The sequence below is a fragment of the Bradysia coprophila genome, unplaced genomic scaffold (genome assembly GCF_014529535.1).
Source record: "Bradysia coprophila strain Holo2 unplaced genomic scaffold, BU_Bcop_v1 contig_232, whole genome shotgun sequence".
Taxonomy (NCBI): Eukaryota; Metazoa; Arthropoda; class Insecta; order Diptera; family Sciaridae; genus Bradysia; species Bradysia coprophila.
The window spans coordinates 19,713,862-19,735,721 of record NW_023503493.1 but is presented as its reverse complement, the minus strand read 5'-3'; the positions used below and the strand labels follow the sequence as shown (position 1 = coordinate 19,735,721).

Here is a 21,860-nt window from a genome sequence, read left to right as displayed (position 1 = left end):
ACGGCTCTAATAATATGATTTTGTCAGATTATATGATTATTATATTCGGTTCGGCAGGTTCGGAAACCTATAACGCTGCTTTTTTTTGCATGAATTGAAACAATATTTTAAAGCATAACAGAGTTGAACGGCTAACGAAGTGTTAACAACTTATCATCGTTTTTGTTTATTTATTTTTGAATTAAAATGTAGTTGAACGTCTGCTGGGTATTCGATTCAACAGAATAATCCAGTAAAATAAATAGAAAATAGAGATGGTTGTTCTTCAGACTCATTGTCTTTAAAATATGTGAAACTATCGCCTTGAATGAGTTTACTGTGGTTAGCCCGTGATATGATATTTCATTACAAAGTCAAATTAATTAAAATTAAATTTTCTGGATTTTGGATCCATTGTTCAGATGAATACAAATCAAAACTAAATGAAATCGAAATTACATTCTGATTCAATTTTATCTGTTGAAATTCGATGCCATTGCCACAAATAATTTTTACTTTCGAAAAAATGATTTTTAATTCTTCAATTTCATAATATTCACCTCATTGAATACAACGCATTATTCAATCAATTAACCGAAAAATAAAAACCACTGAACGTTTATCGAAATTGATGTAGACAATAAAAGAAAAACCTTGTCGTGTGACCGAGTTGTCAAATTTCGAGGAGACTAGAGAACATAAAGTGGGATACATACAATTTGCATGAAGATGGTGTTACGTTTCTTTTATTTAAATAAGAAGAGATCATTAGCTATAAAGATCCAGTTGATGAAATTCATTAAAACTCCATCCATTATTAATAATTGGTATAGTAAATATCGATGACCATCCGTGCGTCCGTATATGAAATTTACCTTGATATTTTTCTTTAAATGTCCTATGTACCGATACGTGGGTGGATTGGTTGCTATATGAAATAATATAAAAAAGTCAAATACCCGACTGGAAGTTATACATAATGTGGAACAGTCTTTCCATTTTAATAGAAATTCATTTGAACGAGTTCTGTATCGGGCAAAGTTTTTATTTATTTCCCTTATTAATTGAACCATGATAAAAAATCGTTGGAAAGAAAATATTTTTTTTTTTTAAATTTTATTGTCAACCGGAAATGGAAAGCATTACCGGATGTGAGATGTTATCCATAACGGAAGAAATAATTTCGGATATTTATTTCATTTCGCGGCTGAAGTAATTTTCCATTGAAATAGAACATTAGACAAATAGTAAATTTTCTTCGACATCTGTAGCGTTCTCTCAGTTAGATGGAATTTTAAAAATGTCTGAGGTATCGATTCGTAATGTAACTAATTTCGTTCTCCCATTCCTTTAATTAAAAGACAAGACACAACACAATTCTTTTTACCAAATTTAACTTTCATCAGACGCAAGTTTACCGTTCTTTCGTGGCAAGAAAATTCCTTGTCAACAAGATTGGAAATGGCTGCTAAAAAGTCCTTCGGCAATAAATTTCGCAATCTAAAATTTAACTATTTTTTCTTATTAAAACGATTATTTAGTTTGATTATGATGATCGATGATGATGCTGATGATGTAAAAGGTGGTACGATATGAGACTTAATTGTTAATTTACGTAAATTTACTTAATATAAAAAAAAATTAGTGCCGAAAAGTAACATACACAGTTTGTTTAAGTTAATGTATAGCAGTACAGTATTCATAGCGTCTTAGCTCGATCGAGGAGATCAGTTATAAATTTCTGAAATCAATTCGTTTATTAAATTCACAATTAACTGGGTGGAGAGCGTTAGTTTAACTTACCGATATGTCTTGAGGTGATCGTTTGCTCACAGACAGTAGTTCCTGCAAGAATTTAAGTTTTGATTAAACCCAAAATCAAATCAAAATTGGTTTCAGTTATAATCATCTCCAGGCTCCACGGATTGGAAACATACTTCATTTCTGGATTTATAGTGTAATAGTTAAGCTAATGTAACACAATCAAAGGAAGTAGTAGATTTGATAAAATTATTAGTTATTAGTTATTAGTTTGTCGTCTGTGAAAGGTTAAGAATATAAAGAAACTAAATAAATCTTGTTGTTCTGCCTTTTCGTAGCTGTAATTGTTTAACCCACCTCGATAAAGGAAAATTACACAAATCGTTCGACCTTCCTTAAAATTGCAATTCACGGAATTTTTTGTCGACAACTCAAAAAAATTACGAATTAATGTTATTGCTCAAGCAACCAATAAATCTTTGTTTTTACCAACTGGAACCCATCGTCGTTCCATAATTTAAACACTTTAACAGTACGACAGATAAAAAATCATAAACCGAACAGAAAGAACTTTTGTACGCACAAAAACAAAACGAATTTTTTTGTATAATATACAACTTGGGATGGAGTCGATGGAGTGATTTGATTACCCATACGAGAAAAGGTGAATAACATCGTACAACGGACACTCTACCATCATATATATAAATAAAAAGAAAAAATTATAATTCCTTTACATATGCAAATAAATTTGGACGTCTTTTATGTACATATTCAAAAATATTCTTCTTCTTTACGTCATTCATACTCACAAAAGTTATATATGATTTAAACTTACTCTTAGATGAGACCTTCGTATATCGTCTGTGTCCATATCCAAAATTTCATCGATATCAACGTCCACCGCTTCAGACTATAATGTGTAGAAACAAAAAGAAAAATAACAACAGAACCATCAATATGACTGTAGGCTAATTTAAACTGTGCAAAAAATAAAAAACGAATTCGTATCTTACAGGTGGATCAAATAATTTTTGTAGTTCGTCGTACAGCCACATTTCAACAGCCAACCGTTTTCGAATCAAACTCATTTGGTGTGAACCATATTTGGCGGTTAGAAATTTTTCCCTTCGCTCTTTAACGGCTTCACCTTTTTCGCTAAAGTTAACTCGAAGTCCGGTTCGATTAGGTGATCTCTCACAATCGTTGATTGATTCTATGCCACACTGCATGTTTTCAGAGTTTATTTTTTTTGTTTGTTTTGGTTTTATATTATCACAGTTGATTCGGTTATTGTTTTTTAGGATTGGAATGAAAGACTTTTTTCTGCGAATCTGGAAGTAAAGATAAATTTTTCTCTTAGTTTTAGCGAAAAAAAAAACGTTTTCAATGTTTTTTAATGGAATAATATAGCTGCAGTAAAACGACGCGTATAAAAACATTTATGTATGTACACGTTCTGGTAAACCAGGTCTTTTTTCCCACACAAATGGACAAAATTCATGCCATTGCGGATGTTTATTTTACGCTCTGTGAAAATTCAAGTTTGGCATCAATGAAGCAAAAAAACGAAATTATATTCAAATATTTAATTTATGTATATGCCGGCATCGAATAATAAATGAAAGCATCAGAATTACTAATATGTATATTCCAACCAGACCAGCGATATAATAAAACTAGGTGTTCAGATCACAGTAATATTCATTTTATTATGGCATATGTGTGTGAAGTAATAGATAAAAAAAGGTGTGTATCTATCATGGGATCTTTGGTCGTTGGCTGGCGAAGGTAAATGTTTGTGGGGATATCATGTTCTAAAAAACTAACTCTTTAATTGCAACAAATTCAAGTGTATTCAATATATTCAGAATGTGACTGATGAAGTAAGTTTAGTATAAATGGGCAGGACAGATCACCTGAACTTAAGACGTCAGTGGGACTGTTGTGCTTATGAAGTAACTATTCAAAAAAAAACCTGTAGGAACGACATTAATTAAGATTGTGGATTAGGGAACAAGGCACCTAGAAAAACTACGTTAGATACCTTACTCATTTTTAACAGATTCTACAGGTGCCACCGGCCTTCGGACAAAATAACTTTCGGACAAAAACACCCCGGACAAAATAACCCTGGACAAAATAACCCCGGACAAAATAACTACGAAACACATACATATTTTAAAAACAAATTGTGAATAACACCCGCTAGCAGAATATATGGCGCGGCTACGCCATGGCGTAGGGTCAGTGTACCAATCACCGGATATCTATGAGTAGTCGTACTACTATAAGAAAACAAAAATTTTAGAATCTTTTTATGTTATTTACTCCGACCACTAGTGTACATAACTCTTTTACAGGTCAATTATATATCTCCGACCATATTCGAGTATACTGAGTATATTCGAGTATATTTTCGAGTATGTATCGACTATATTCGAAAACATCGCCTATTTGGGAACATCGACTATATTCGATGACATCGACTATATTTCGAGAACATCAACTATATTCGATGACTATATTATAAGATATCTTCACTTTATTAGGGGCCATTCACAAATTACGCACGCACCAAATTCGAAATTTCAGACCCCCCCCTCCACCCTTGCACGCGAAAATGTATGGAGAAAATTTCAAAAATGTATGGAGCGTACGCTTTTGTCAAACCCCCCCCCCCCTCACCCCTTAAGAGCGTGCGTAATTTGTGAATGGCCCCTTATAGTATATCTGGACTACATTCGAGTATGTCGAGTATTTCTCGACTTTTTACGAGTATATGGACTTTTCTCGAGTATATTGAGTATATCGAGCGAATTCAGATCGACTATAATTGTGACTAGATTGTACTGAAATTCAGTCAGTACACATGAGTAGAAAATCCTAAGTGAAAATACGACCATGATTTTGACATAAGACTGTGAAGTACTAGATTCGTCTTTTAGTTATAGATAAACACATGTTATGCACTTTATTTATGTAAATCGATTTTTCACCAGAAAAAAAACTTTTCTCAGTTTCTGAAAAACAATTGCACTCATAGTCATTCACAAAATCTGATAGCTATCTCAGATCTGATAGTTCTTACGCAGTTACAATTTTTTTTTGAAAAATCTTTGCAGAATTTATATCATTATTAAAAACATTTCCAATTACACGACTAACAGAAACGACTTTAAATGTGAGATGTTTCACGTAACTATTATCCAAAGAATATCAATCTCTGCAGATAAAAAGATTACAATTTATCTGGATTTAAATCAATATTGTAAGTTCAAGCTTGCCTAACATACTAATTTTGTTACCGTACAACTGCACATCAACGTTGAATGATGAGCCGAAGAAATGGTTCGAATATCAAATGAAAATTTTAGACGCATCGCCCACGCATGATACCAAGCTACAGTTTTTCGTTTACCTACACATTTTCAACTACCTTAAAACAACGTTATACCACATACGTTGTAATCATTAAATCGATATTTATACTTGAGTTCCTTATTGTTTCACAATTTAGTTTGATACTTGAAATATTCATTGAAATTGTACATTGTACAGAAACAGAAAGTATTATATAAACGGATTTTGCTTCCCACGTGGTAATGAAAATTGACATTGATGTGCCCACATTATAATTTTGATAAATTCATGGAAAACTTTACGATCGAAATTATTTGCCAACTAATTAAAAGCCCTTAATTTCGAAGAGCCAAAAAGTCAGTCGAAAGGAATTGTATTGAACGGGGGTTGACTGAAATCGGATGCTTCAAATTTATATACAGAATATTCAGGTGATTATAAAGTCGTTAAGCACAAATTTAAATCAGCTCCAGAGACCTTTCAAGAAGGTTCTTTATTTAATAAACCCTGGCTTAGAATAGATCTTTTCATTTTCTCCATCAAAGCAAGTGACTTACATCAGTATGTAGTGTATTGTACCTCACAAAGGCCTTGCCATAAACAATATTAACCCTAAGAACAAACGTATCATCATGGAAGAATAACCACATATGCTTTCATTTCAAACACGACGTTCTATAATGATTCTGTTGTTTAAAACAACAAACATTTCAACGACCAGCGGAAAGCGATTCGATGGACTCCAATGCAGGCACTTATTAATCGTAAACATTTACAAATGATGCACGTACTGTGTATGTATATGTGTTTTGTAATTATTGGTACAGAATGTACGTATATACACAGTGATGATGCAAAGTTAATTAATTAATTCATTATGAGATGCAAGAGCCGTATGTGAGTGTCTGCGATTTCTTACATTATTATAAACAATATGCCGACTGAATTAATTAAATTATAAACAGCCATAGTGTCTGCTGAGCATTCATACTGTGAGAATTTACTATAGATTTCCAACAGTAGTTTAAATTTGTTCATAAATGCAGTCGTTAAGTTCACACCAAAATTGATATGATAATATCAACTCTTGTTTCTCAACAATCTTTTATTAGAGAACAAAAGCAGTCTCGAGACGGCCAGAAAATAAACTGAATATGAGAAGATGATGATAATGTGTTTTGTATTAATTAGTACGTTTATGTTCTTGTTGATATTTTAATTATTGTCCAATATTGGCTTTTATAACTATTTTAAATAAAAAGATATGGTGCGAAAAACCCCAAAACAGATATGAATACCAAAAGTGTGTCGTTTGGAAACCGCTCGTACGATTTTATGTTCAATGCGGTAGTAGATAAATACCTCTGATGCTATTTGAAAAGAACTGATTGTTTAGAAGATGGGCTAGACAGTAATTTTCTGTGCTATTATTGGTCAATTATAGATATCTACAAAAAAAAACTATCGAATAACAGAAGAGCTAAATCATTTAATTACGTTAGACCATCAGCTTCATCCCTCGAATCTTTCTCTCCGAGGCGGTACACGAAAAAACCTCGGGCTACAACCTCCACATAACCTAGACTATAATTAACCGCGTAGTCCTTGTGTTATATTATAGACACTTCTGTTGTTGGTTCTCACAATTAGCATTTCCAAATTATGAGACATAATAGTTATGCCATGATTTCCGATCGAAAGAAATAAAGTCGATGTTATTGTAGATAGAAGGTCATGTTGAAGGCAATAAGTGAGTTATCTATTCTATAAAGTGGTGGACTTAATAAAATGGTTTTAATCCTTGTGCGACGTAGAAAAATTTTCCCTATGATCCGCCTACATAACATCGTTTTCGAGACATTGATCGAAAATCAATAATTTTAAACTTCTCGTAAACACATTCATCAATATTCAATATATTGACAACAATGAAACTTTCAAGTACATCGTAGGGGTATTATTTTACGTTTGACAAGGACTAATGTTGTCTGAACTTTAAATTCAATGTTCTGATAGTCTAACATAATAATTGTCTTCTTTAATCTACTTGAATCAATATAGTTCCAATGTGGTCTCACAATCTATGAAACAATCTTTCAAGTAATGTTCATATTTTATTCCACTCAAACACTCAATGTATCCGATACCTATAGCTAGCATTTACTAGAAAACTTAAAGCTGTAAACGATTCGTCCTTAAATTGATCAGTCGACCTTTTTTAATTGATAAAATCTCATAAGCAACGAAAATTGCTATATCAAAATTAGTTGTAAACGAATATTCGCTAAATATAATCTGATATAATTTAAGCTTACACTCTAATAGAACTAGGTGTATTTTATACAACCACCGACACCGAAATGTTTAACGAGCTAACTCAATGTTAATTTAATGTTTTAATGACACATCGAACTCACCTCATCACGAGCATAATATTTACATGATTATATCATCTTCATCTCATCTTGAACTTTACGTGAGGAAATTGTACAAAGTTAAGATGAAAAGGTTATAACCATAACGAAATTTAAATTATTAATCGATTGATTGGAGTTTTTCTCTTGAACGAGGAGAATCAAGATGTTTGTTTACTTTTAATTTATTTGATTTTTTTTCGCGGCTAAAATAAAGAGAAACAGAAATCAAATATCATTGTTATTACGTTGTTGGTGGTAGGTATACAACATTATAATAGTCAATATTCGACGATTGATTTAAATAATTTTCAAATTTTCGATAATATGAATGTGAATAGATACGTTTTGAGTTGATTCGAATGCATTGCAGAAAAACCCATCTGATAAATATTATACTTTCAGAAATGAATTTTCTATTTTTAAATTATTTTCGAAATACCGTCAAACCAACACCCCGCATATGTTTTTCCGAAATATTCGTAAAATAAATTTCTTAATTTAATATTAATGTGACGTCGACGACACCAACAGAAAAAAAATTCACTAAAACAAAAGTTTTATATTTTTGCTTTAAATAAACATTCACCGAAACACCGAAACAAAAAATAATTCATCGGATATGTAGGCGAAGTCATCAATTTGTATTACTGAATTTCAAATCCATTGATGATAAAAATCTTGCTTCAGTTTTGTAACGAAATATTTTAATGGATTTTCTTTCGGTTGAATAATATGCGATAAAAATATCATTTGGTCGACCGTAAATTGTTTTTTTTTTGTTGTGTTGATATCCATATGGAAGCAATAAAGCGGAAGTACAATATGAACAAGTGCAATTTGTGATAAATTTACCGAAATTTTGTAATTTAATTTTACGGTCATAGACAATTTTTAGATGTGCTACAAGCGATTAACCTGTTACGGACGACAATCACCTATATATCGATAATGAGAATAACTGCAGAAATAAACGACAAGTTCTGACTAATGCGGTTTTATATAGCAGAAAACATGGTAAAATAATATGAAGGAGAAGATTTGAACTCAAACTATTGGAAATACTTGGATCAAATGAAGTAATAGATCCAACTGCTTGTCTTGTAGTCTATGAAAAGTAAACAAAAAAAAATTCTATTTTTTTCTACTAGATACAATGTATCTGATACATAGATACATGTCGGGCCTGCACAGTAGTTTTTCTAGAAAATCGTGCCTTCTTCTTTCTGAGTCTTCAATGCCATTGAACATGAACATTGCTTGAAGCATTTCACTCTATAAATGGAAAGTGTATCAGTGAAAATACCATTGGAACTGTTGCATAGATTTTCGAACTAACTCAAGTATGAAGATATTTAGGTCACTCTGAGACTGTCATATAGATTTTTCTAACACTCACTGACGGCTGATTTTTTTTTGAGTTTTACGAATACAGTCAGAGGCAGTGAAATTTCAGCATGCATTTGCTTTAGCTGTTTTGCAACTGATCCAACACACAATTAAAACTGTTTACACTTGCTTATAAGGGTGGATCACACTTTTGTTGAACAAAGCTGTTAATTCCGAGTGCAGTTTTCCGTAATATTTTCCAAACAGCGGCCTGATCTTGAGAATTTTATTACTATACTAATATAAAATGGTTCTAATCTTCCGATATAAAATTTTCAGTAAAATGTCTGGTTTCATTGACGCAGAAAATATATTTGTCTGAAACAGTCCATCGTAAAACGAACGAAGTGACTATTCGCACGAGCGTGCGAATAGTCTTTCCTTCGGCCATAGGCTATTCGCACGCCGCGTGCGAATAGTCACTCTTATGTTTGTTGACTATTGGGACGCGCGTGCGAATAGCCATTGTTACAGGTGTGGACTATTGGGACGTGCGTGCGAATAGCCAAACCTACAGGTTTCGACTATTTGGACGCGATACAAATTCGTGAAACATGATTTCACGGCGCGTAAAAGATTGGATCTTGGCTTTCAGCAAAACGGTGTGTGAATGGGTATTTACACTAGTTTTATGAGAGTTTAAATGACCATTGCCATAGCTGATCCCCATAACTGACGGTGCAACGGCCTACAGGATCGGCCAATCAGAAATATGATACTTATGCATAAGATTCGAGAGCTAATAGGACCTAGAGTTTTACGAATCCTCAGGCTACATGTAATGGGATAATCTAAACATCGCGTTTGTCATGATGTCTAAATAAGTTACGAATTCAAGCTGACACAGCACTAACAAAGCCACTCTTTGAGCCAATAAATTTTTTTTAAATTTCGACCCTCCTGACGTCGAAAAATACCGGTTTCTTTAATTTTTTTATTTCAAAAAACTACGCTACTATTGCCTCCCCAAAGCAATGGGTGGGTCGAATTTTTACTTCGATTTTATTTTAATTATTCATCTCAATAAATTTAATCGCGAAGGAGAGAGGATTGATTTTAACATGTTAGCCAGCATATTACAGATAGTGTCTTGTTCACAAGTGAAAGTTACCTGTGCTATTTTTGACCGACGTTTCAAATTGTCCAATGATGACAAACTGCTGACTTTGTATGGAGAAATGAGGTTTTTCTCACATTATTCGTTTTGAACAACAAATTTCACGGACCGTGCTACAAATTATGATAGGACATTAAATTTTCGAAATATTTATTGTGAAATTTTCCGTGAAATAAAGAGAAATATTGACGACTCCGCTCTACCTTTTTTTAGTGCGCCTGGAAATTGAATATAAGTTGTATTGAAAGCAACTGTCATACATCAGTCTAAATTGAGACTATTTTGAAAGAATGCTGAAAAAGTAAATATATCAAAAATGAAGATTAAAAATGGGCAAGAACAGTTATTCCCTTTAAACAATGACACTAAAAAATTGTATTAATCATTCAGCTGATCAAAATTCTCATTTACACACTCAAAAATACAGTGTGAATACATAATAATAATTTCATTTATTTGTCATAAAGACCCTGAGCTCATCTTCACACAACGTTTTCTTGAAAAGCAAGATCCATTTAATGCTACAAGTTGTAGAGCCGATCCTACAGGTGGAGACTATTCGGACGCGAGGCAAATTCGTGGAATATGATTTCGCGCGGCGCGAAATCATATTCCACGAATTTGCCTCGCGTCCGAATAGTCTCCACCTGTAGGATCGGCTATTCGCACGCACGTCCCAATAGTCCACACCTGTAACAATGGCTATTCGCACGCGCGTCCCAATAGTCAACAAACATATGAGTGACTATTCGCACGCGGCGTACGAATAGCCTACGGCCGAAGGAAAGACTATTCGCACGCGCGTGCGAATAGCCTACAACCGTAAGAAAGACTATTCGCACGCGCGTGCGAATAGCATCGGCCTAAAACGAATTAAATCTGAAAAATGTTGTAGCCGTTAAACCATTTTTATTGTAATGGTAGGTAGCATCTTCGACAATATATGTATCTAAGTGTAATCAGACCAAAAGTTCTTGGAATGTGTGGGTCATTAATTTCTATTCGATTACGAACAAGGTAATTAATCAACCTACTAAAGCGAGCAATATAGTAAGATGCTGGCTGAAGTTGAATTAAATTAATTGTTTTATGAGAGTGTGCAACTAATTTTATAAATAAATGGTTCTATGTCATAGTGTATGCATGCAAAGGAGAGAAATGGAGGCATAATCGATTTTTTCTCGTATATGCTTTTTCTTGTAAGATTGTAACAATTCAGAGATTAAACAAAATATAAAGTGAAGCTTAGCTGTTAAATAGGCATGATAAAATCCACAGCCGAGTCGACAGCGTACGTTTCGGTGTGCTTAAGTGAATTCATAATAAAAACAATTTTTAATGAAAAATATTTATAATTCGAAATGGATTCAATAATGCGCAATCTTTCATTTTAATTCTTTTATTGGAAAACTTTTTTATTTTCAGATTATACTTCTTTAAATACACATTTTGCGGTTGATGCATTAATTTAAATGAAATTTTTTTAAGCATCTACCCAGTGGTCGCGGTGCGGCCTTGGTATGCTGTACTTATAGTTTTCTGCTGAAATTTTTTTTTTGTTCAACGGCAATTAAGTTAATCTTATCAACATTATTGTCGGGCCGCACTTTGAGAGCTTTTAATTTTACATATATAAGTTGTTTTAATGGGTATTGTGCACCATTCCTCAGAATTGAAATTCCACACACGATTTAGTGGTCAGCTGTAGGAATTATATTAATTGCAATTTTCACACAAAATATGCTAATTTGTCAGTGCCGTGAATCATTTGCTAACAAAGGAAAGATAATTGCGTTCGTTCTGTGAGTATGAAGGATTCTTTTATGTCAACCATTGTCAATTTGAATTTTTGATGGAACAATTTGGACGACTACAAAGGTTAACAACCGAACATATTTTATGGAGTTCAAAAAATACGAAAATTTTATGAACAAGTGAGAAACAACTCTGACTTTTCAAAAAATGTCTCTACCATTGATGGGAACCTCTATTTAGAGCACATCAAATTCGGACAACTAAATATCGAAACTTTTAGTTTGATTGCCAGCGACTATAATCTTGATTATTTTCAAATTCCTTATAACCAGAAGTAACTTCCAGTTAATGAAGTTGAGTCTGAACCACTCCATTTGATCTAGAAGCCAAGTAAGAGTTCTAGAGTCTCACTAATTCAACTTTGTTCTAAGTATTTCTTATCTCACTTTTTCGAATGAGACCCAAATCAAAGTTAAGCGTGCCGGTCGAAGCTCCCTAATTTCATAGTAGCATGAAAAGAACGATATAACAACGAGGGAGAAAATATAAACTTACGTTTTGATTATGAACATCTGTTTCATCACACGAAAAATTGACTTTTTAACTTTGCCACTACATTTAACTATATTGTCCACCTTTAAATGCTGACTTTTATATTGAACTATATATAAACCGATGACACCTACGGATTCCTATATATCTCTCAAAAGTTAACACAATTGTAAATCAGAAATAGAGATACAGTTAGTAATATTAACAATGTGATGAGCTTATGGCAGTCAGTGTATTGATCCATCAATTGCAGTAAGATAAAAATGTCATTGAACAAAAGGCGTTATTGTTTGGAAATTAATTTTCACCGAATCGTCTGATTACTCAATCTGAAAATCCGTAATAACTACATCATGGGCGATCAAATGATTCGTTTATCTAATCTCTAACGATATGCTAACTCGTCGATGGAAAACAGCACACGAAATGAGTATAAACATTTTTTGATTACGTTGTATATGGTTACGTTACATACACGCTAATATATTAATAAAAGTTCCTAAAGTAATTTTCGGTAAACAGCTGTTGTTTAGCCGACCAGATGATATCCACAAAGTTCCGAAAATAATGTTTTAAACAGAGAATTTTAAAAATAAATCGAACAGCAACTAACAACAGAAAAATTATAGAAAAATCACCTTTTTGCGGAACAAGTTTCTAATATTAAAATCCGGTATATTAAAGCTGCTGCCTGGTGCACACAGTCTATTATGCTGATCCAATATACTCTTCGTTTTTCTCAACAAAAGCAATTTAAATTGAAATCCAGGAAATGAGCATCGATTAAATTATCTTTCAATATTATTGAAATTGTCGGCACTTTCCCAAGCAGAGTTCTATTCATAACAGAAATTCATTGAAAGGTGAATAAACACTTTATGCGGCAGTTACATTTTATTTTCGATTTTTTTTTTTTATTCGTCTTCTCTTATACTTGAAGAATTTTTATAAAACGATAGCTTCAGCTTCTTTCTTTATTGGGACTACGAAAAAGACTCGTTTAATTTTTATCTTATCAAAATAGTGAAGAAATGTTTCGTTTTTTTTTATTCGTTTACACACTTGTCTTGCACAGCACACACAATAATAACATCAGATTGGTAAATAACAAAACTCACTCAGACCTCAATGGAAAAGATCTGTTATTTATTTCCATTTACGTATATCTAATATTCACATGAGTATGAAAATCACCTGAATGAATTCACAGATTAATCGTGGTTTTCTTTTGTGATTTTTATTTTTCTTCTTCTTTTTAAATAATTTCTCAATAAAATCTTTCTAGTCTTTCTAGTGTTTCCATTCAAATTCTAGACTCGAGTTTTTGTTGTTCACTTAGCGCATTCGCAATAATAGCCACTGTATTCACATTCAAAATTCTCAAATTTAATTAAATTTTGCACAGAAAATTTATTGTAACACATTCTTATTCGCAAACTATGCGATTATGTGTTAATTGATATTTGTAAATTCTGTCGGCAATGAATATACCATACGATACTACCACGGTGTATATACGTTAACAAGAATGTTCAACATCTAACCACGAGTAGCGAGGAGCGACTGAGTTGCACGTTACCATTACCAGTGAATCGTACACACTCTGCTCTCCGTCTTTTTTCAAGTATATAAAGCTTTTTTTCTATTTATTTGTTGATGTGGTATGGTGGCTCTGTATCATCAAATGTTATCATCGTCATTGGGAATATAAGTCATAGGCGGAGAAAGATATTTTCTTTCAGAAAAATTTATGTGAGTAATTTATGGTGTTGATGATTTTAGACGGTTTTTTATGGTACGAGAGTTTCGGTATGGTTGCTACTGGAGCAGAGAAAATAATATTCTGTTTACCAGAGACATTGAAAAACTATTTGTTTTAAGTCTGGAGGGAATGCGAGAACGAGATTTATGCTTTCGACCAATCGCTGTTTCAGAATTTCTATAAATTTTCAAACTTTTTGAGCAATTGTCTGACATAATGTATTTTGTTCGCATGACATCTGCAGCCATATAATTACCACAGTATTTGTGTTTGGGGTCAGGGGTCGTCGAATTCATCAATATCACAGATTTAGAGATTTTTTGCGTCTAGGGACATTACTGAAAATATGCGTGTATGTCGGTATGATGAATAGGGTTAAATGGTCGTCGGGTATCACCAGAGAATTTGACTAGACGGAATGTAAAATAAAAACAGAAAATTTTGTCAATTTTTTTAAAAACTATAATGGATGGAGTTTATAATGGACTGTCACGGGGTTGATGAGGAGTCGTATTGATTTTGTAAATCAGTGAATTATTGTACACTGAATATGATTAAATTTAGAATCACTGAGGTGTGTTAAAATTGATAATCCGATACATCGTGCGCACATATTATAATGATTTAAGAGATGGGTATGATTAGGCATAGTTATAAATAATTAAAATTAATAATTTACCTTCTGCAGTATTTTTAGTTGTTTCTTTCTAATTCATTAAATATTCTGGTACATTAACTTCATCGGTTTAAAAGATTATGTTCATAATTCATCCAAATGGATGAGATTTGTGCGGTTCATTAAATATTAGGAAATTATAAATTTTGTTGGAAATACAGCTGACAAGACCAACACTTGGTTAGTTATTTGTAGCATTTGTTTGTGCATCGAAATAACAATCTCCTGACACAGACACGTACAATAGCAGGATACACGGATATATCGTTATGTTGTATTTTTATGTCATTCCATCGTTAAATGTTAAAGCTTTCTACAGAGCTTCATAAAATTTCCAAAATACAATAAAGTTAAGCATTTAAATGTCTCCGAAAGTATGACCAAATTAAGTTCGATGACTTTGCAAAGAATTTTGCAGACATTTACCCGAAACAATGAAACACAGTTTCCATAAAAAACGATATATGAACAAATACACGATGATGATAAAACAAAAGATGCTATAAACGGTTGATTATCTCTATAAAAGGAGGCCAAAACATACAAAATGGATGATGAATTATTAATACTTGATTACACTAATTACTTTTGGTTCTTATTAATTTGAATTAATTATACTCCCCAGTTAAACTGAGGTGTTTTACCATTCATATCCCATTCTCCCATTGGCATTATCTGAATTATATTTAAATGAACACCGCCTAATTACATGAAATTTTCTATTAAAGTCGCTCCAATCTCACTCAAAACAATTCAACAGAATCTAATAGCTTCAACATCCGCTTAGAATGTGATTTTGGTTACCAATTTCTAGTAAGGCACCAACAAATAATGAAGCTACGCACAGATAAACACAAAAATAATTAAAAACAAACACAAAAAGCAACAAATTAATTCAACACAAAAATAAAAATCAGTTTCGAATTTAGATACCGTAATACACATTTTTTTTTATTTTGTTGATAAAACGTAAAAAATAACAAAATTGACCCAAAAGCCGTTCATCAACAATTACAGCGAAATTATACGAAGAATTTTTCTTTTTTGTGTTCGTTTTAGTGGTTTTGATTGTTTCGATAAAAAAAAATCGGTTTTAAAAACTGTTTTCCAGTTGCGAGTAAAGGTTTCTTTCTTATTGTTCAATTTTAAGAGATCAAAAGATTATGAAATTTTATTTTTTTAAAGTAAATGTACAGTACACTTGTAAGTCATTCATGATGGTTTCAAGATGCTGTTAAAAATGTTGATGGATTAAAGTACTTTCAAAGTAATTGATTCAAAATCAAAGTAAAAATTTAAATAAATTATCATTTCATTAACAAAATTATTATTATAGAAAGTCAGATACATCTGAAGTTCCCTTTTCTATTTCTACGCATTTATTCCATCGAGGATAACTAATTAGCATTTATTAAAAAGACCAAATCAGAAAAATAGTGGACAACGAGATCTACAAACATTTTTCTCTATTTGACCAAAAATGTGACATCATGCGAAAAATTGATTCAAAGAATGTCTTAGCATAAAATATGCCACTGGTTTTACGATTCTTTAAGCATACTAACAAAGCACAATACTAACGAGATGTTAACCTGTTAACAATAATATCATGTTTTACATTTGCAAAAAAATGGCTAAAAAAGTGAATTTTTTCGGTCGAATTTCAAAGTACCTGAACAAGTCAACGAAGCTGTTGGTGTACAACAAAATAATCAAGCCACATGTGACATACTGCTCGACGATTCTCTTCCTGTCTGACAATCGAATGAAGGACGGTCCTATGTGCTGCGTAATCATGGCAATCTACGGCTTCCATTGTTTCGAAAGAGTTCAACGCAAAAGAGCCTAATGTTCGATGGAGTCAAGATGTATAATGAAGTACCACTGAGTGTTAAGAATGAGGATGATTTGAAATTGTATAAGAATTTTTGTGAATTCGTGAAAATGAAGTATTCTTATAGTGTATAAGTCTAGAATGTGAATTCTGAGTAGTTATTTTAACTAATAAACCGAACTTAACTTACCTAACTGTTCAAAGAAATTAGGTAGAAGATCTTTAGTCAATCTCTTGAGAATACTTAAGATCTCTTGAGAATACGACATTTGACTCATTGTAAATAGTTAGTTTAAGTATAAGTATGGGTATTAAGTTTGTTAAAAATTCTGTCACAGATTTAAAATGATTTTGCGATACGCTTGCCGTTTCTGAAAGGTATCTTTACCAATAAATGACGAAACATTCGCTGTCTTAATTTCTTCTCCGATAAAAAGTGCAAAATTAATGTGAATCTGAATCTATATAAAAGAAATGTACAAACGTGTCGGTTAACACCGTGCCCAATGAAAACGTGTCATTATGAGCAAAGCATTAAATTTAAACCTTGATTGTAAAATACTGTGAGATTATCTTCTTTTCGCATGAAAATGAACTTCGCATTTGTACCTTCAGAGTTGTACTTTCTATTTCTTTTTACACTGGAAAACGGAATGTCTGAGCGAAAAAAAAATCATTTCTTCAGACTCATGCATGTCATCAAGATACGGAGAGTTTTGTAAGTCATGTCTAGAGTGTATCTACGTAATTGTTTGTTTAGCCAATTGTTTGAGAACTTGTGGCTAAGTCAATAAAATGAAAAAAGTTTCGAATATAACTTTTACGCTCATGAAGCAAATTATTCTGCAGAAAAGTTTTCCCATGTCTGCCCACTAAGTCAATGTTCAAATAAAGATGAAATTATGGGATAATAAAATGAGTAATTTCGATGATTGGTACTTGGTTAAGTCTTAATTACCAGTCCAGACTAAAACATGATTCAGTTTTTTGACTCTATAGTACGATACATGGTCAAATCTTAAGTACCAGTCGAGACTAAAACACGGTTCAGTTTTTTGACTCTATACTCTATAGTACAATATCGCCGAGTGTAAAGATCTCTGAAATTCTCTTACGGGCCTACGTGCTGATGCGAATTTATTCAATTGTTCAGTACGATTTTTTTATTTCAAAAACTCAATTACATTGTAAAGAAATTATCTTGTCTTTCACACGACAAATGAAATTTCTCCCACAAAAATATATATAAAAAACAAGCCATCAGCAATAACTTTTATCAACAAATAACACCATAGCCGTGACCCGATATGAAAAAGTTCAACAAAACACAAACCCCACAGACGAGACAAAAGAAAAGGAAAATTTCTTCTATAAATAAAGATGCAGACTCTGATCAGTCTAACACTTTTTTAGCTGTTGTCGAGCGTGCGCGTTATATTATTATAAAGTAAAAAAAAATTAAATTAGATATCGCAAATACGCCAGCCATACATTCATTACTCAATATATAACGACCGTTTATTGAACCAGAGATGCACATTGCATTGAAATTGAAAGCGATCATATTTGCTGTTTTATTTTCGATGACGATTGCATGGCCGTCCACTATGCGATACAATGGATTTGGTAACGGTTAGTATTCAATATTTATGTTGTTAAATACAATGTGTACAACATACACGAATTAATACGGGATAGCGGTAGCCCGCCACAATAACGTACTGTACAAATTGCGTTTTATTAATTTAATTCATTTCAAGATAATCAAATGAAAGTTCATCGACACAAAAGGGGCACTTCATCGAATCGGGTATGCAATAGATTATTTCCATATTTTCATGGTTATTGTTCAGCGTACTGCTTTGAATATGGTCATTCTACTGGAAAATGCAACCGTGCGGCCTCATGTACATGCATAAACTATTAAAAATATTTTTTGTTATTGCATTTTCTTTCTTTTTTCAGTCATTTTTTTTTCAATTTCTTTATATGTTGACCAATGTTACTTTTTATAGTTTACTAGTTTTAATTATTTAATTGTTTCAATTAATTTATTTTTTATAACCAATGTGTGGATGTAATAAAAATACATTTTATTGCGTGCCCCCATCTTTTTCTTCAATTTTAGTCAATTCAAACAGCTTCATCTTTTTTGGATAAAATATAAAATCGAATTCTGTCTATGAGTTATTTCGATTGAAAGAGAAATTAATTAGCGCTAAAGGAAACCAACAAGTCTGCGAACAAAGAAAAATCTTACGCAATTACATATCCGACGACGATGGTTTATCGTTTATGGTACACACTATAATCACTACTATTTCCAACAAGTGGTTATTGAAAAACATTCAGTTATTTACTTGGTGTGCTATCCAAAATTCACTAACAGTTTATGTTTGTATTGAGGATAATACGTGGAAATTTCATCGTCCTTTGACCCATAAACTCTTATATAGGGGATTATTAAAGTCTGTGTAATTGGCCTTGACCTTTTTTATCCTTAACTGACGACGACAATCCAAATACAAGCACTACTTTCCAATCTGTTACTTCGTTGACGTTTTTTTTTGACAGATTGATAATAGTATGTTACGTCACTGTTTGTAAATATTTGTTTGGACAAGTGTGAGGTTGGCGAAACGAGCCGAAGGCGAGTGGAGTAATCACACGTGCCTAAACAAGTATTTACAAGCAGTGACGTAACACATTTTACATGTTTGTGTACGGTAAGTGCATTTTCACTCTCACAAGCAGTGATGTAAAGTGCACTTTACCGTGCATAAGCAAGCATGTAAGAATCTTTTACTTCATTAATTTTAACACATCTTTTCTTGTAAATATAAGATACTCGATATAACTATATTGATCATTGGTTATTCTTGTCGTAGCTGTCGATAACAGATGACTTAACCATAGACCCAAATGGTAGGAAAACAGTGATCACAAATCGTTTATACGTTTTCAACACATTTTGCTACCTACATATTTGCAAAGAGCTTAAATTTATTTGTCCACCAATCCAGTTTCTACGTTCAATACATGTAAAGTATTTATCCAAAATCATCTTTAACTCAGATTAAATCCAAGTTATCTTTCCGAAGGTAAAATTCGAGGAAAGAATCCAGAAAAGATTCAAAATTCTAAGTTTTCCTCTTTCTCTGCCAATATCAGTACCATATTTATTAAAGACAGGCGTTGCTATCACAACTACAACAGACATTCTGATGGAAACAAACTGATGGAAACTTTTATGAACAAAAGCGTCGCATCAAATTATAAATGTTGAATACGTAGGTCTATTGACTTGACAGACAAAGTACTATCATTTCCCCAGTGTAAAATGGTAAAATGGTTTCTTAAATACGATCATATAGAATATACAGCAAGAAATATTCAGTCAATAGGTTTATTATGTGAATAAAACGTTAACGCACAGACAAACTGAGGGGAACTTTTTCCATTATTCAAATAAGATACACTCTCGAACCGATTCACTTATAAACTTTAATAGACAAAAGAGATCGTCACGCATTAATTATGACATCTCGTGCATATCTCATTTATGGTATAACTTCAAAGGCACTTTTTTGTTCCTATTCGTTTTATACACTTTATCACACCACGAAAACAAAACATCAAGTACTTCGAATCTGAAATCAAAAGAATTAACAATCGTTCCATAAAATATTTTCTCCCTGGTTTTATAAGCATATAATAATAATCATGTAGCGTGTGCGTAAATACACTACAACTGGATCTGTAGTGTAGATGTACAGTGATATTCAACTTCTATATATTTTAATCGTAATTGATGTAAATGACCTGTGTACTTTGCATTATGCATTGTAACAATGGAATTCTTGTTCGCTGATTAACGCTGAATTTGGTTAATGTTTTCTTTCTACGGTTAAAGGAGTGATTTTGTGTAACTTGTTTATGCATGTGCTAGACGATTATGCGAAAAGATCGACAAGTTTTTGAGGCTATATCAAGGGCCTAAACTAATACTAGCTTTACATGTTTAGTAGATGTCCAGCGCCAGCGTAGATAATTTATTTATTACCAAGAATATTGAAACACGTTGGTATTGATGGCGCTCGACGCGCCAAATCCTTTCACAAATGCTCACAGACCCACACAATGCGCCAGTAATTATAACATCAACAACATAATATGTCGCAACGATATATGACACATCTCCTCAGGTTGCTATTAAAACCACATTCTATTATGTCAATTGCATTACTGAGCGACTGATTTACAAGCAATTCTTTGAAAGCTAGTATTTCATAAATAGGGAGACGTCGAGCGAACAGCGAAAGCACACACATATGTCAGAGTGTAGTTCTCAATTTCATATTCCCATCTACGTTTCAATTTTAATAGCACTTGTTCACGACAACATTTTTCTTCAGTGCTATCATATGAACGCTCAAAAGATATATATTTATATAGATCTTGATTAGATATCGTACCATCATACGGATGAAAGGCACAGAAGAGATACTTTCATGTATAGATATATATGTACAATGTACAAACAATTCTCAGGTTAACGACTGTCGGGACGTACATATATTTTTCTTTCTGTATAAAAGCTTTGCTTAAACAAGCCCATTAAGATGAATAAGTGGTGCTTTTACATCAAATATATTTTTTTAATAAAATAAATATTAAAAGCTTTCATCAGACACAGCATCGACGAAACCAGGAGCATTGCGATTATTTGTGATGAAAACGTTATGCTGAAAAACATTTCTATTAAAACAAAAAAAAAATGTTTTTTAAACCGGGGGGATTTGCTTGGTTTTTATTTATTTGTTTATTTGCTGCTCACATGATGGATGTGTACTTACGAAATGTTATAGGTGTTAGAAAAAAGGTTAATCCATTAAATATCACCAGAGTTATTTAGCACATTCTTCACTTAGGCTCACACACAAAAATCACAAAAATTGTTTTACTCCAAATATTTTACTCATCCGCCCATAGCTTACACAAATTCACTGAATTCCAGTATAAGGGTTGTGCACAGTTTTTGTTTGTATATTTTCGATACCGAAATTGTGCAATTTAACTGAGATCAATCGGTTAAATTTGTGCCACAATACTTCTTATGAAACCATAGGTAATATTTTATGGTCACGAGCAAGTGCTTCACGTACGTTGATAAAGTGGAAAACGTATCACTGCACAGTGCACATCTATGCATTTCCATTTACAGTTAGTAAACTTGCTTCTTCCTCACATTTATCAAA

General features: G+C 32.5%; 1 protein-coding gene across 2 annotated transcripts; it reads right to left on the bottom strand.

Moving 5' to 3' along the window:
• Window positions 1-1,020: 1,020 nt before the first annotated feature.
• Window positions 1,021-21,622, bottom strand: LOC119075632 (protein phosphatase 1 regulatory subunit 14B). Of its 2 annotated transcripts, none has more exons than XM_037182113.1 (5): window positions 21,459-21,622; window positions 2,757-3,074; window positions 2,579-2,653; window positions 1,783-1,824; window positions 1,021-1,720 (listed from the first exon to the last, which is right to left on the bottom strand). In XM_037182113.1, exons 2-5 carry the CDS (start codon window positions 2,970-2,972, stop codon window positions 1,679-1,681), a joined length of 375 nt encoding a protein of 124 aa, XP_037038008.1. In that variant the 5' UTR covers window positions 2,973-3,074; window positions 21,459-21,622; the 3' UTR covers window positions 1,021-1,678. The 2 variants fall into 2 exon arrangements, with proteins under 2 accessions (XP_037038008.1, XP_037038007.1); XM_037182112.1 differs by lacking the exon at window positions 21,459-21,622 and adding an exon at window positions 12,970-13,915 and having other exon boundaries at window positions 2,757-3,076.
• Between the last annotated feature and the right edge of the window lie 238 nt (window positions 21,623-21,860).

Bases quoted from the DNA above. Each gene is read 5' to 3' on its own strand.
- LOC119075632 (XM_037182113.1), bottom strand. From the start codon at position 2,972: ATGCAGTGTGGCATAGAATCAATCAACGATTGTGAGAGATCACCTAAT. The intron at 2,654-2,756 runs GTAAGATACGAA...TACACATTATAG, and splicing joins AAAAATTATTTGATCCACCT to TCTGAAGCGGTGGACGTTGA. The intron at 1,721-1,782 runs GTAAGTTAAACT...AATTGATTTCAG, and splicing joins GATCACCTCAAGACATATCG to AAATTTATAACTGATCTCCT.